Consider the following 15834-nt stretch of genomic DNA (forward strand, 5'->3'; position numbering starts at 1 on the left):
CTCCTCCACCCAGCCCCTGCCCACCCCAGGACTTCACCACACTATTGTCTGAGTCCATGGACTATGCATATATCTATGTAAGTTTTTTGGCTAATCTCTTCTCATCCCCCTCACCCCTCTGAGATGTGTCAGTTTGTTACATGCATCCATGCCTCTGGACCTATTTTGTTCATCAGTTTATTTTGTTCATTAGATTCCACAAATAAGTAAGATCATGTGATATTTGTCTTTCTCTGACTGGCTTGACAATCATCTTAATTGCTAACATTCATTGAGTACTTAGCACATGCTAGGCACTATCCCAAGCACCTTACAATTCACGAGATAGATGCTATCATTGCCTTCTTACAGGTGGAGAAGCCAAGGCAGAGGGGAGTTGATTTGTTCATTGTCCAACTTAGAAAGTGGTGGAATCGGGATTCAAACCTAGGCAGCTTGGCTCCAGTATTTCTACTACTCACTATACCACACAGCCTCTTGCAAAATAAATAAATAAATATTTAGGAAAAGGATGCCAGTTTCCAGAATCATCTTCAGAGAAGATGCTACCAATTTCCTAAAGTTATCTAAAGCAGGGAACACATTCGTGTAAGTGGCATACCCACTAATGACAGGCTCTAGCTACTCCCTAGTGCATGGCATGTGAGAGACTGCTTCTGAGACTGAGAGAGCCTCTTATCATGGCTTTCAGAAACTGACTAGTAATGAGTTTCCTCCATGTGGCATCCTTTGTCCTATCAGGGAAACTGGATTCTTGCTATATTCCTCAAAGTGTAGTTCATGAATCGTCTGTATCATCAGACATCTCTGGTTTCTGTCCCCTCATCAGACCTACTCAAGTGAGTCTTTGGTGTTAGGCTCCAGGAGTCTGCATTTTAAAGACTTCCTCTGTGATTTTTACCTAAAGTTTGCTCTGAACATCTAGTTGACCCTGCTCACAGTGGTCACCATGTGAACAGGCATGCTTGTGGAGAGAGTGAGCTGTCTCTGGGGCTTCCTGAGCGAAGGACCTGCAGCTGTACTTGTGTTGCCTTCTAGGTGCTGCCAGGTTTCTCATTAAGGAGCTGTCATACCACAACCTGGAACTGGAGAGGAACCGCCTGGAAGAGCTGGGAATTAAACGCCAGTGTGTCTGGCCTTTCATCGTTGTGATGGATGACTCCTGTGTCCTGTGGAACATTCACAGTGTTCAGGAGCAGACCAGGTAGTGGTACTTCCCGAGCAGTCCTATTGAGAAGATCCTCTCCTTGGCTGCAGTTATGCATGGAATAGAAGAGGTATAGCTTTTCAGAGCAGAAAGATCATCCACAAGACCACCCTCATGAGTACATTTTTTTTTTAAATTTAGACATTCAATATGCCATTAAATTCCTGGACCATTTCTGCATCATGGCTTTGGTTAGCTATAAGTCTATTGAGAATATGTTTTGTTTAGAAAGTCCAGCCCTTGCCGGTTTGGCTCAGTGGATAGAGTGTTGGCCTGAAGAGCGAAGGGTCCTGGGTTCGATTCTAGTCAAGGGCATGTACCTTGGTTGCAGGCTTCTCCCTGGTCCGGGCCCTGGTTAGGGCGCATGCAGGAGGTAACCAATCGATGTGTTTCTCTCTCATCGATATTTCTGTCTGTCTTTCCCTCTCTCTAAAAATAAATGGACAAATATTGTGGGGTGAGGATTTTTTTTTTAAAAGGCATTGGCTTCTAAATCAGGAAGCCTGCTTTTTAGCCGCAGCTTTGCTGTGTTATCTGGATGAAAGGGAAAGTTATTTCACCTTTCTCAATTTCATCACCTGTAAAATTATGGTTGGGCCAATATCAGTGGTTTTCCTCCTGGGGCAGTGGTGAGGGGGCAATGAGAACCAGGGGATAATAACACTGGGAAAGTCCAACACAAGAAATGGCCCCAGATGTCAACAACACCCTCGTTGAAATACAGCCAGAGTTCTAGGCCTTTCCAACTCAAACATTGTAATTTTGTGTCCTTGTTTCCATTGTGGATTTGAAGTCAGTGACATTCTCAAATATTCCATTATTATACAACTAGTGGCCCGGTGCACAAAATTCATGCACATTAAAAGGGGATTAATTAGAGGAAATAATTTAATATTGCTATTTGCCCTTTCTCTGTAATAGAAGTGTCAGAGATGAAAGAAAATTAGTAAAATGTATATGAAAACCTTCCTCCTGTCAGTCTGGGGCGCACCACGGAACCCAGAGTCAAGTCCCCGCCCACCCACATGCGCCTCAAAATCGTGTGAGACCCAGACCCAACTGGCCCCCCGCATTGGGCTAGATCCAGACCCAGCCAGTCCCACCCTTGTCAAGCCCCGCTGGGCAGGGGGCATACCCTCAGGTCCCCTGGCCCGATGCCAGGACGGGGAGCATGGCCTGAGGTTCCCCAGCCCAGACCAGAGCGGGGGGGTGTACCTTGAGGTCCCCCATCAAGTCCCACCAGATGGGGGACACGGCCTGAGATCCCCTGTCAAGCCCCGCTGGGTGGGAGGCATGGCCTGAAGTCTCCTGTCAAGCCCTGCCAGTGGGGGCGCAGCCTCAGGTCCCCTGTCAAGCCCCACTGGCAGAGGGGCGCAGCCTCAGGTCCCCCATCAAGCCCCACTGAGTGGGGGGGGGGGCGCGGCCTGAGTTCCCCCAACCCAGCACTGTGTGCACCTTGAGGTCCCCCGTCAAGCCCTGCTGGGTGGGGGGCATGGCCTGCGGTCCCCTGTCAAGCCCCTCCAGGCAGGGGGTTGCAGCCTCAGGTCCCCTGGCCCAGTGCTGGGTGGGGGGCATGGCCTGAGGTCCCCTGCCAAGCCCTGCCAGATGAGGGGGTGTAGTCTGAGGTCCCCCGGCCTGGTGCCAGGGTGGGGGGCACAGCCTGAAGTCCCCTGTCAAGCCCCACCTGGTTGGGGGCGCAGCCTGAGGTTCCCCCGGCCTGGCGCTGGGGCTGGGGGGAGCAGCCTGAGGTACCCCTAGCCCAGCACCAAGACGGGAAGCACACTTTGAGGTACCTCGTTAAGCCCCGCCGGGCGGGGGGCGTGGTCTCAGGTCCCCTGGCCTGGCACCGGGATGGGGGCCATGGCCTGAGGTCCCCTGTCAAGCCCCATGGGGGCAGGGGAGGGCGTAGCCTCAGGTCCCTGCTGATAGCTCGTTAAGGCTCCTTATGGGAACTTGGCCTCAGCTGTGGGTGCAGCCATCTTTGTGACGAAGTGATGGTCAATTTGCATATTCCCTCTTTATTATATAGGATAATTACCAGAATTAGGAAGTATACTTCTGACCTCTGGCTACCTCACTCTAGTAACTTCCTGTTCATTATTCACTTTGAAGCAGGGGCTGGCTTTCTTTCTCAGTCTTAAAGTGATACAACCCACCCCCTAGAGGCAGTTTCCTAAAATTAGCAGTGTCTGGCAGTATGAAAACTGGGCATGACACCTTCCTCCATTCCAGGCTAATAGAAAGTAAATGAGCTAATTATATTATGGATATTAATACTGTATAGTAGTGTTGGCCCTTCATAAATGACCCTGTTTTCTATAATATTTATTGATAACTTATATAAACTAACTTTACATTTCATAGCCAGCCCATGGAAGGAGTTTCCAGTAAGAATGTGTCCTTGAAGAGTGTCTTACAGCACATTGAAGCAACACCAAAAATCATCCACTATGCAATCCTGGGTATACAGAAATGGAGCAGCAAGCTGGCTTCCCAGAGTCTGAGGGTCCCGTTCTCCAGGTGCCACGTGCACGATTTCATTCTCCTCAACATAGACCTGACTCAGAATGTGCAGTACGACTTCAACAGGTAGTCAGGCTCCTGGGTGCAAGTAACCCTAGTCATTGTCTCTGCCCAGCTCTAACCTCTATAATGCTTTTTATTCCTGTTTCTGTCTTTAATTGAAAACTGAGAATCTCTTTACATGGACAAGGAGAAAGGGGGAGAATCAAGTCTCAAAGTGTCCTTTCACCATCCTTCAAACTGACCCAAATCCTTAACAGGTGTTACAATATAAAATGCTTAGAAAATGTTTCGGTGATCTCATTATTCAACAAAAACTGAAGTAGGGACAAACTGTTGAATCAACACCAGTCAGTGTATGGATCCATAAGCCCACTGAAGGTTAATTCTTCCTTCTTCCTCTGACCTCAGAAGTTAATCATTTTCCCCAAATGTTAGTAATTCCAGAGGTCTGGATCCTGTAGAAAAGCCAGTAGAGGAGAATGAGCAGGCTAACCTTGGCCTTGCCTCCTGAATAAATTATGTCCATATCCTGGAAAATCTGATCTGGCCAAACAAAGAAAAGCCAGGGACTGTAAAGTCCCTCTTATATCAACCCCCAATCCTGTAGCTACTAGGATATTCTGTAGCTGTTTCACTTGTTTTAAATTTGACAGATGCTTCATCCTATTTGCAGTCAGAATTTAAAAACTTGGAGCACCTATGCACTCCTGTCTTGCAAGAGTGTGTAGAATGTGCAGTCTAGTTCGGTTCAAGAAGCCTAAGGTCCTGAGAAATGTCTGGGACCAGAGTCACCTCCCTCCTCCTTTATTTGATGGCTGTAATTCCCAAATCAGGGGCTTCACACAGGCAAGTGCTAAGAGGGCCAGCTCTACAAGAAGACAAGGCTGATTCTGTTTGAGGCTGTCTCTTAACATCTGCCACACATTTATTTCTTTGTGTGTAATGATCATGGTTGAGATGTATCAGATAGCCAAAGAAACCTATTGTGGTTATGATTTAGGTATTTCTGTGAAGACGTTGACTTTAACCTGAGAACAAACAGCAGTGGCCTGCTCATCTGTCGTTTTAATAACTTCAGTCTCATGAAGAAACACATTCAGGTTGGAGGGCAAAGGGACTTTATCATTAAACCAAAGATCATGGTAAGTTTGCAAGCTTGATTCTACTGTTGGAATTAAGACAACAATTTATTGATATCTTTGTTATTAGGTACTGGCAGTAAGCACTTGCCACTTGATTAGAAAGTGAGGAGTCCTTAATGCCAAATTTGCATTTGCAGTCCTCATTTCCCTTGCTGAGGACTCATCTACAGCCAGACATAACATTTGAAAATACAACAAAATTACTTCTCTTTAGATTTAAGGCTTCACAACTCCTTCAAGGATTCAGTTTCAAACTTAACATTCTGTATTCTTTATGTAATACATGAGAAAAGTAAATCAAGATGCTTGTCAAGAAAGTGAAAGACCAGAGACTTCCAGTAAAGATGGTGGAATAGGTAAAACGCGGTACTCACCTTCTCCCACAACCACATCAAAATTACAACTAAACTATAGAACAACCATCATTAAGATCCACCAGAAATCTAGCTGAACAGAAGTCCTACAACTAGGGATTTAAGGAAGAAGCCACATGAAGACTGGTAGGAGCGGACACAGAATGGGCTGGTCAAAAATCAGAAAGGATATCTCGGCTGGGGAGGTCCCCTGTGAGGAGCAAAGGATCCTGGCCCCACACCAGGACCCCCAGCCCAGGGTTCCAATGCCAGGAAGAGAAGTGTCCATAACTTCTGGCTGTAAAAACCAGTGGGAATTGTGGCTAAGACAAAGAACTGCTACAGCACCAGTGCTGGGACAGCCGCTAAAATGGTACAGGGATATACAGGGAGGAACTAAATTGTCTGGCATTAGGGTAAGAGCTGGGGAAGGGGGCAGCTTTCTGCCAGACAGAAGTGCTGGCAGAGGCCATTGTTCCTGTTCTGAGACACCTCCCACACACACAGCTGGCAGGCAGGTGCCATATCTGAGTCTCCATCAACTTGGCTCAGTGTTTTCCTGCCTGCCCTGGTGATTCCTGGAGACCCCACCCCATCCAACCTGCAGGCCCACCCAAGCTGTTTCCAGTGGCTTTTTCAAACAAACAGCCTGTCTTGGCTTATACTTCAAACTTCCCTAAAATCTCTCAAACCAGCAGTGTCTGGCCTCAGGGTGCCCCATACCTCTCACGAAGTGGCCCACAGCCTGGCAATAGCAGCTGGCCTTGGTTCACAGCCCCACCTGGGTACTTCCAAACCCAGGAAAATTAGCAGCCATCTGCAGATTGCTTTGTAGCTCATACCACCGGGTGGAACCAGCCAGAACACAAAAGGCGACTGACCTTGGCCTGCACCTATCTGGAGTCCCCAGAGCCAGCGCACCTGTACCCCATGATATCCATAAGCAATATACTCAAGAAGCAGAACAGAAACAGACTTAGATGCAGGGTATATTTTGATGGTTGTCAGATGGGAGGGAGTTGGGGGTTGGGTGAAAAAGGTGAACAGACTAAGTTCAAATTGGTTGTTACAGAATAGTCAAGGGGGTGTAAAGCACAGCATAGGGAATATAGTCAACTAGTGGCCCGGTGCACGAAATTTGTGCACATTAAAAGGGGGACCCAGAGTCAAGTCCCCGCCCACCCACTTGCGCCTCAAAATCGCATGAGACACAGACCCAGCGGCCCGACCCCCATTGGGCTAGATCCAGACACGGCCAGACACACCCTTGTCAAGCCCCGCCAGGCAGGGAGCTAGCCTCAGGTCCCCTGGCCTGGCGCCAGGACAGGGGACGTGGCCTGAGGTCCCCCAAATGGGGCAGGGGGCATGCCTTGAGTTCCCCCAACAAGCCCCGCCAGGTGGGGGACATGGCCTGAGGGCCCCTGTCAAGCCACACTGGGTGGGGGGCGTGGCCTGAGGTCCCCCATCAAACCCCGCCAGGCAGGGGGGGTGCAGCCTCAGGTCCCCCAGCCCAGCACCGGGAGGGAGGTGCAGCCTCACGTCCCCCATCAAGCCCCACTGGCAGGGGGGTGCAGCCTCAGGTCCCCCATCAAGCCCCGGTGGGCAGGGTGCATGGACTGAGTTCCCCCAACCCAGCACTGGGGGTGCACCTTGAGGACCCCGTCAAGCCCCACTGGATGGGGAGCACAGCCTGAGGTCCCCTGTCAAGCCCCGCCAGGCAGGGGGGCACAGCCTCAGTCCCCTGGCCCGGTGCTAGGGCAGGGGGTGTGGCCTGAAGTCCCCTGTCAAGCCCCACCTGGTGGAGGGCGCACGCAGCCTGAGGTCCCTGGCCTGGTGCCAAGGCAGGAGGCATAGCCTGAGGTCCCCCAGCCTGATGCCAGGGCGGGGGGCACGGCCTGAGGTCCCTTCTCAAGCCCTGCCGGGTTGGGGGGGCACAACCTGAGGTCCCCTAGCCTGACACCAGGGTGGGGGGCACAGCCTGAGGTCCCTTCTCAAGCCCCACGGGGGTGGGGGAGGGCGTAGCCTCAGGTCCCTGCTGATGGCTCTTAAGGCTCCTTAAGGGAACTTGGCCTCAGCTGTGGGTGCAGCCATCTTTGTGATGGAGTGATGGTCAATTAGCATATTCCCTCTTTATTAGATAGGATAATATTCTAAGAACTGTATGGTGTCATATAGGTACAAGATTTATTGGGATAATCACTTAGTAAGTTATGTAATGTCTAATCACTGGGGGTGTATGCCTGAAACTAATATTTCAACTGTAATTAAAAAATAAAAATGATTAAAAACAGAAAAAGAGTAACAGATCAAAACCTGTTAAGGTTGTGAATTCCATGGGCCAGCCTTTTCTGTTTAAGAGATACATATGGGGACACCCGCCCCACCCCAGAGAAGCTTAGAAACCTTTGCTTTTTTTTTTCTCAGTTGTGATGGGATGGGATTTATCCCATCCACATCCAGAGCACTATAAAAGGCTTCCTATTGTTCCTCACAGTGTACTTGCTAAATGCAATAACTTTCAAAGAAGCCTGCTTTTCCATTGTCGCCTGTTCTTGCTGTGTGTGAATTGTTAGATACGACAGTACTGTTCTGTACTAAGTGAAAAACATTTTCAGAACCCAAGGACAGACTTGTCACTGTTGTACTATTATTTAGGGACTGCCAGGATGCAATGCAGTGTTTCCTTGCCTATTTCATCCAGTGACAAACATGTTTTCTATGATAATCTTGGCTCTGATTTCAGGTGTCGGAGAGCTTAGCACCCATCCTGCCCCTTCAGTATGTCTGTGCTCCCGACAGTGAGCACACATTACTGGCAGCTCCTGCGCAGTTCCTTCTGGAGAAGTTCCTTCAGCACGCTTCATACAAACTCTTCCCCAAAGCCATCCGGAACTTCAAGAGTCCTGTGTTAGCTGTTGATTGCTATCTTAACATTGGACCAGAGGTAAAGGGGGTGTGGGCTAGTACTGTGCTTTACCCACTTCCATCCATTTATTTTCCATTTTAGCTCCCATTTGAAAAAGGCAAAAAGGAACCTGTAACAGACTCATTTATGCAAAGGCTCACACAAGGTGCACTGGTAGTTGTCCCTCCCCATACACATTTCACCTCTCCACAGTAAGCCAGTGAACACTCAAAGCTTAGCTCTGAGGTCAGCTCTGCTGAGAAGCCTACTACCTCAGCTGGGCAGAAACAGTTGTTTGCTCTCCCCAACCACATGTATCAGATGATATTTTATTTTAAAATTATTTTTGTTTAAAGCAGCAGTCGCCAACCTTTCGGACCTCACGAACCACCAGTTGGTGACCACTGGTTTAAAATATTACATGTCTCCTTTTTTCCCCATTGACCTCTCCCCAGCCACTCCCACCCCCAGCACATGCCCTCACCCCCCTACTGTCTGTGTCCATTGGTTATGCTTATATGCATGCATACAAGTCCTTTGGTTGATCTCTTAACCCCCACTCCGAGGTTGGACGGTCTGTTTGATCCTTTTGTCTCTAGATTTATTTTTGTCCATCACTTTGTTGTTCATTATTTTCCACAAATGAGTGAGATCATGTGATATTTACCTTTCTCCGACTGACTTATTTCGCTTAGCATAACGCTTTCCAGGTCCATCCATGCTGTTGCAAATGGTAAGAGTTCTTTTTTTTACAGTAGTGTAGTATTCCATTGTGTAGATGTACCAGTTTTTTAATCTACTCATCAGATATTTTAATCATGTGATATTTCTCCCCAAGCCAGAGGCCCACTATGTCTTACCCACTATTATAGGCACATAAAAGGAGCTCAGTGATTGCCGAGCCATTTAAGGTATCATGGAGACCTTTATAGTCGTCATTTCCACTCCTGCACTTAATTCTTCTCCATGACTTCCTTATTTGTCATTCTTTCTCTTCTGTCTCAAGTTCTCCATCAGTTTTTCTTTTTAAAAAAATTTGCAACTTGTACCTTTAGGCTTCTGACCACTGATAGCCTTCAAGACGTAAACAGCTTCCACCACTAAGCTTTCTGTTGGTATTATTAGTACTGTTTTTAAATATTCTATTTTATTCTATTCAAGAATATGTCTTCCTTGTAAAGAATTTAAAAAAATAAAAGGTATAATTAGCAAATGAAATCACTTGTAATAGGACCAATAACATTTTGGTATACTACATTTCCTTCATGCCTTTTTTTCTTTGCATGTGTTGACAAACAATCTCTAAAGACTGAAACCAAATGTATTTAATTTTGGAAACTGATTTTTAAAATTTAACTATAAATATTTTACATTCTCACAGTCTACACTGTGGGTTGGACATGAATTGAATTTTATAAGTAGAAGGAGCCTTACAACAGATACCACACTTTCATGGTCCCAATGTAAGTTACATGTTCTGCCCAGGTTTCCTAACTCTTCCATCCCAGGATCCAGGGCTTTAGATGTTGGACAACAAAATCCCAATACCACTACTACTAACACTCACTGAATACTTACTGTTTATATGAATTCACAAAATAGTCCTATGAATCAGGTACTACTATCATCTCTACAGAGCAGGAAGATGAAATATGGTGAAATGAAGGAAACTGCTCAGTCACACAGCTACTCAAGGAACCAGTACTCGAACCCAAGCAGTCTGGCCCACATTTTTAGCCATTCCATCCTTCTCAAGGTCTCCCAACTATCTCATTCACTTACCTGTAATTTTTGTGAAGTTACATGGAAGCCATACAGACCTAAAAATTTAATTTATGCAGTTTGAAGCTTCTAACCAATTGAAAATTTAAGTCTATCTACATGAAAAGCTGATTAAAAATGTTTACTCTCACTAATAAGGTAATCTAAACATTTTATCTTTCCTCAGTATACCTTTCTGTGGAAGACGGCTTTTTTTATTTTATAAACACTCTCAGATGGAGGGGCTTATTTTGTTTCTTACTACTAATTCTTTCATAACCATCCCTGATTATGAGAAATAAACTAGAAGCTTTAAATATGTTAAAACTTGGTACACTAAATAGAAGAGGTGCAAAGCTTAAATAACCAACTTATTTAAGTTTCAATTAAAAAAAAATCTCTTTTCCCTTATCCTGAAACAGATAGCTAAAGAGGAAGATACTGACTCATTCAGCTAAAGTACAGACACTTTGCTTCTGAAATGCCCATGCTCCTTCTGCTTGATCATTCCAGGTGGCCATATGCTACATCAGCTCCAGACCCCACTCCAGCAATGTCAACTGTGAAGGGGTGTTTTTCAGTGGACTCCTCTTGTACCTCTGTGACTCTTTCGTAGGTGCTGATCTTCTTAAGAAATTTAAATTTCTAAAAGGTAAATCAAATTTAGTATTTTGCTTGTGAATGCTATTGGTTCCCATTGGACAAAATACAAAGGTGAAAAATATTTTAAAAAGCACTTTAACAGTCATTTTTTGCCAGTAAATTGAGTATCTTGGTTTTAACTGAGGAATCAAGTCTTGATATACTAAGATGAATACTAGATGAATAGCCAGATTTGTAACATTAAATGTTTTGCCACTATTAATTTTAGGAAGGGATCAATGCAAGAAGAGAAGTAATGCTTCTCATATAATCTAGTTTTAATAAAAAATCAGGTTACTCAGTTATAACAAGTATGCCCTATACAAAGAGTTAGTTAGATTTGCCTAAGAACAGATTGTAGATCAGGCATCACAAATAATCCTGACAAGATGCCCTCTGAGGTCAGTGAAAAAAGTAAGGTTCAGAATACTGTGTACAGCGTATTACCACTTATGAGTGAAATTTGGTAATTATACACACAAAAACACATCTGGAACAGTAGTGGGGGATGACTGCCTTGCAGGGGACATCTGGCAACATCTGGAGATATTTAGGTTGTTATACTGCTGCTGTTGGCAATATAGTAGGTAGAAGCCAAGGATGTTGCTAGACATCCTACAAGAACAGAGCAGCCGCCCTGGTGATATGCATGTGATGACGGAACAGGACGCGTGCCATTGCTTCTGCCACCATCTGAAACACCCAGACAGTCTTCAGAAAGGCTCAGAGATGCCTCTTGGGCGTAGCCATGGACACTCCCTGCCAAGCAACGCCAGAGTGAGAAAGCTCATATCCAAGGTGACCTAAAGGGTGGCATGCAGAGAACTATAAGCAGGCATGTTGACTGTTGTCCTTGTTGCTGTTGGACTGAATCCAGGAGATGGAAAGCTGGAGACGTTAATACCGAAATCCAGGACGTGCCATTGCGAGGCCTCCTCCAGGGCTCCCATATATTTCTGATTTTACTTATTATCACAGAGTAGATTTAAAATGTATTCATTAAAAATAATCTTTAGATTCTAGGCAACATAGAAATTTGTTAAGTATGTAGTTATTACTTTATGTACCTTTGTTTTCCTTTTATTATTACCTTCCTCCATGTTATATAATGTCTTTTTATTTTGCAATTAGATTACATTCAATATTATTTTACATTAGTTTCAGGTATACTGCCAAGTAAAATGTCCCCTCAATATTTCTGGTACCCACCAGGCCCCATAAATACAGATCACAGTTCAACTGACTGTACTCCCTACACTATCATCTACTACTAATAGAGTTTGTGTGCACCCTTCTGGGTTGTGCTGATACATTGACAGGCAAATAGTGTTTTAGGCGCTTACACTGACCACACATTTTCTCTGCATTAAACATGCTTTTATATCATTCCTATTGAATTTATTCAACTAACTTGTTGAAATAATTCCAATTAATTGAAACGGCTCTGGCTAAAAATGCTCAATTTATATATAGATTCAAAACTAGCTTTCCTCCTAATTATAGTTCCTTCTCATTAATCTGCCTCCCAGTGTTTATGAGAGTTCAAACTGCACAACACTGTTCAAAACTGAAGAATATTAGGTGTCAGTGTCTCTACTCTGCTCACTGTGATACTGCAGAGAAACTATTCATCACTGCTCAGCAAAATCATCATATATGCTTAATGCTTAATCATCACTTGTAATATTTCATTTTTTCCACTTTCCTTGCATTATATTGTCTCTGTTATTGGTTTTTAAGAGCTTGTTTATGACTAAAGATGTTAACCATTTCTCATGTATTGCAAATGAAATACCATGTTTTTTGTTACTATTTTACTCTGGTGTTTTACTTTTTGCTTGTATCAAACTTGTGTATTAAACATAATCATGTCCTGCTTAAAAATAAACAAAAGAACAGAGCAGCCCCACAACCAAGAATAATCTAGTCCTATAGAGCTGAGGTTGAGAAATCCTACTTAAGAGGAACACATGAGAAACGTTATAGCATTGGTTTTAACATTGGTTACCACAGGGGAAGGGAGGGTGTAATTGGGAGATTTTTCACTTTACACTCCTTCAGACTTTAGAATCTGTAATACTACTTATTCAAAATAAACAATAAGATTAAATGATGGGTTACTTACCTAATATGTTGGTTCTCAGATGTGTTTACTTAGGGGATACATTGTAGAGAGGTGGTAAAGTTGCTTATCAACTCCTGAGCCTAAAATGCACTTCTTTTTTTTTTTTTTTTACCAAAGGTGCTACCCTGTGTGTCATTTGCCAAGACAGAAGCTCCTTACGCCAGACAATTGTCCGCTTAGAACTAGAGGATGAGTGGCAGTTCCGCCTCCGGGATGAATTTCAAACTGCTAACAGCAGTGATGACAAGCCCCTGTATTTCCTTACTGGACGTCATGTATGAACTTTTGAAGAGAACAAAAATAGCAAAGGGATGCCTAGGGGGAGTGGGGCAGAAACAATTACTTGGGGTTTTTTTTCCTTTAAAGTACAATCACTGTGGAGCAAAGTGCAACATATCTGTCTGTTCTCCAAAGAACGCCCCAAATCTTTGGGGGCATTACTCTTTCAGTTCCATTTCAGGACCTTACATTCAGGTTAACTCCATCTTAGGCAGTTATGCAATTACTTAAGACGTGGTCTGCCCGCGGAGCCTGAGGAGGATATACTTTGGAGAACAAACATGGAGTTTGCATTGTGTTTTCTACTACAACTTGTTAGGGGGAAAGCTGACTCTCAGCATTAGCTAGCCTGAATGTGTTACATGAGACACCGTTGGTGTGGAATTAATTGAAGATTAACGTTTGAGGCCTGAACCCTCAGTTTCTCTTCAGATCTGTACTTTGGTACAGTATTACTCAGGGGTCTGAAATGATAGAATGTAGAAGATATTTGTATTTAAAAAAAGAAGTAGCTTTGTCTTTCTCTGTGCAGTGTTAGTTTAAGATTTATAATCTTATATGTATTGAAACTTTTGGCAAAATTTCCACAGGAGTTTAAAGTTTACTATTTAAACTGAACAAACAAATCAGTAAATGCAGAGCAGGCACTGTGTATATAGCAGCTTCTCTTTGCTTAAATTACTTTGCTTTTTCCATTCTTTAAAAATGTTTCCAGTCTCTAAGCACACCATGTCTATGAAAATATGGAACAGTGATTAATCTTGTATAAGAAGAACCTGATTCAGTAGTTGAGCCAATTAAGGAACTTCTGGCAGTCACTGCATGCCCACCCTACTTGGTTGGAATTAAGCAGTTGACACCAGCAAAGTTACATGCCAGACCATGGCTCTGTATGGAGTGGAACTAGTTTGTTTCTTTTCAGAGACTAAAGCAAAGCTTCCTTTGAAAGATACACTTAATGAATATTTTATCTGCCTATACTGACCACTACACAGAAATTGATGAAAAGGGAAATGAGCTCATAGAAAAAGACAGAACTGTCTTTATCAGTAGATTCTTTTGTAGGGAGTAAGGAAGATTCCATTAAAACGTCTTTGACTCATTAAAATCAGCAAGGTAAGTGTTTGCTCAGTATCAGTAGTAGGAGGCATAAGTTTCTATAAATTTCTCACCATTATTTTAAAATTAAAAACAGATTTTTAGAAAATGTTTTAGAACTAAGTCTATTGGAAGTTTACTCTAAAATTACTCCAATTCTCATCACACAACCTCTTGACATTTTTCTCATTAGCATATATATACCACTTTATCCCCACTTAACATGGCCATTTTTACTTGAATTGTTATCTTATTTATGGCCTGAAACTACTGAAAGGGGGTCTACTAAGCCTGCATTTACTTAGAACAAATAGTGTTAATTGACCAGTTTTATTAGCTTGTGATAACAAGGAGTTTACAGCTAGTAAGATGGAATATACTAACCTGAAAATGGTTTGTAGATCTCTTGGTTTTAATATAGTTACTTATGATGCTTTAAATATATTTTGAATAAACAATTCTTTTAAACCCCATTTTTAATTGTCCTTAAAAGAGGATCTGATCTGCCTTATGTATGCTTTAAAAATACTCCTTTAGTGTAACAAAATTTTTGGCAAAGGTACGTTTTGAAGTAGGTTGATTTAGATATGAATGTATTTCAAATGTTCCTGTTTGGTTGAAAGGGCCTAATGCAGATGATATCAAGAAACCCACTATTTGTGCAATATTCCAATAATATTACTATATAGGGCAAATAAAATACTTGAAATAATTCTAAAACAGTTGTACCTGGCTGGGGCAGATGGCTTCTCAGGTTTTCTTCTGGCTTTATGGCTTCATAGTCTAAAGAATGTTTTTAAAGTAGTTACTGTAGATGCAGGTACTCCGTATTAGTGAAGGCTGCACTCTGAAAAATCAAGTGATTATAATCTCTTAAATACTATTTAACCCTGTGGAAAGAAATACCAGAATAAAGTCAAAAGACCATCACCCCAATGATAGACAGTTCAAATTGATCTAATTCTTTTCAATGTCTTTCTTACTAAGGTTTAAATCTTTTAAAATCACCTTATCAGTATAATTCTTTAGAGAATGTTAGGTCCTTCTCCTTTAAGGATAAAATTGCACAAGCACAGGACACCATGATTTGTTAATACATACCTTGGTGTGTTCAGCTTCAAGCCTTGCCATTCCTTAGAAACATTGTGGTATGAATGTGTTCTCTAGGCCTCCATAATAATTAACCTATAGACCTGTTGAACTATGACAGTTCACACAGGTTAATACTGAATGTAAAGTAAAATTAGAATTGTTGTAGTCAGGTGTTTTGTTTTTTTTGGCTGTAATTTATGCAAATGCTTTTTTTTTTTTTTTTTTTTAGAAAAGGAGGCACCTGTTAACTTTATTACTGTAAAATTTTCTTAACCAAAATTTGGTGAATTTCACTAGTCTACCTCACATTTTGTTTATGATTTTAAATTGTCTTAAGTTGTGTCTACAATATGTTCTTGTCCTTCCATTTAATTTGATGTATTAAAATTCTCTCACACCCAAAATAAAAGTTTGTCTTCTTTAACTTTCTGATATATTCATAAATGAAATGAGCTCCCTGACTCTGACAGTGTCCAAGAAAAGCTGGAAGTCCATATATCAGATTGGATGACTCTAAGATTCTACTATCGTGGCATAACAGTCCATCAAAGTGTTAAATAACTATCCACAACAATGTCCATTTGCAGAGTTTCACATAACTATAGGAGACAGATCTATAGGTGATTATTCAAGAGATGTTAGAAATAGTCATTGTACACATATGCCAAATCTTTTATTTATAGACTAGACGCTCATTGCATGAA

General features: G+C 42.9%; 1 protein-coding gene across 1 annotated transcript in view; it reads left to right on the forward strand.

Moving 5' to 3' along the window:
* GREB1L (GREB1 like retinoic acid receptor coactivator) overlaps nt 1-15552 on the forward strand; it is a 130826-nt gene extending 115274 nt beyond the window's left edge. The window contains 6 exon segments of the mRNA XM_080685072.1: nt 1039-1204; nt 3572-3796; nt 4734-4875; nt 7972-8172; nt 10408-10546; nt 12779-15552. Of these exon segments, the coding sequence (XP_080541198.1) occupies nt 1039-1204; nt 3572-3796; nt 4734-4875; nt 7972-8172; nt 10408-10546; nt 12779-12942 (1037 nt within the window). The 3' untranslated portion in view covers nt 12943-15552.
* Nucleotides 15553-15834: the final 282 nt, after the last annotated feature.

Source organism: Plecotus auritus (genome assembly GCF_963455305.1).
Source record: "Plecotus auritus genome assembly, chromosome: 8".
Taxonomy (NCBI): Eukaryota; Metazoa; Chordata; class Mammalia; order Chiroptera; family Vespertilionidae; genus Plecotus; species Plecotus auritus.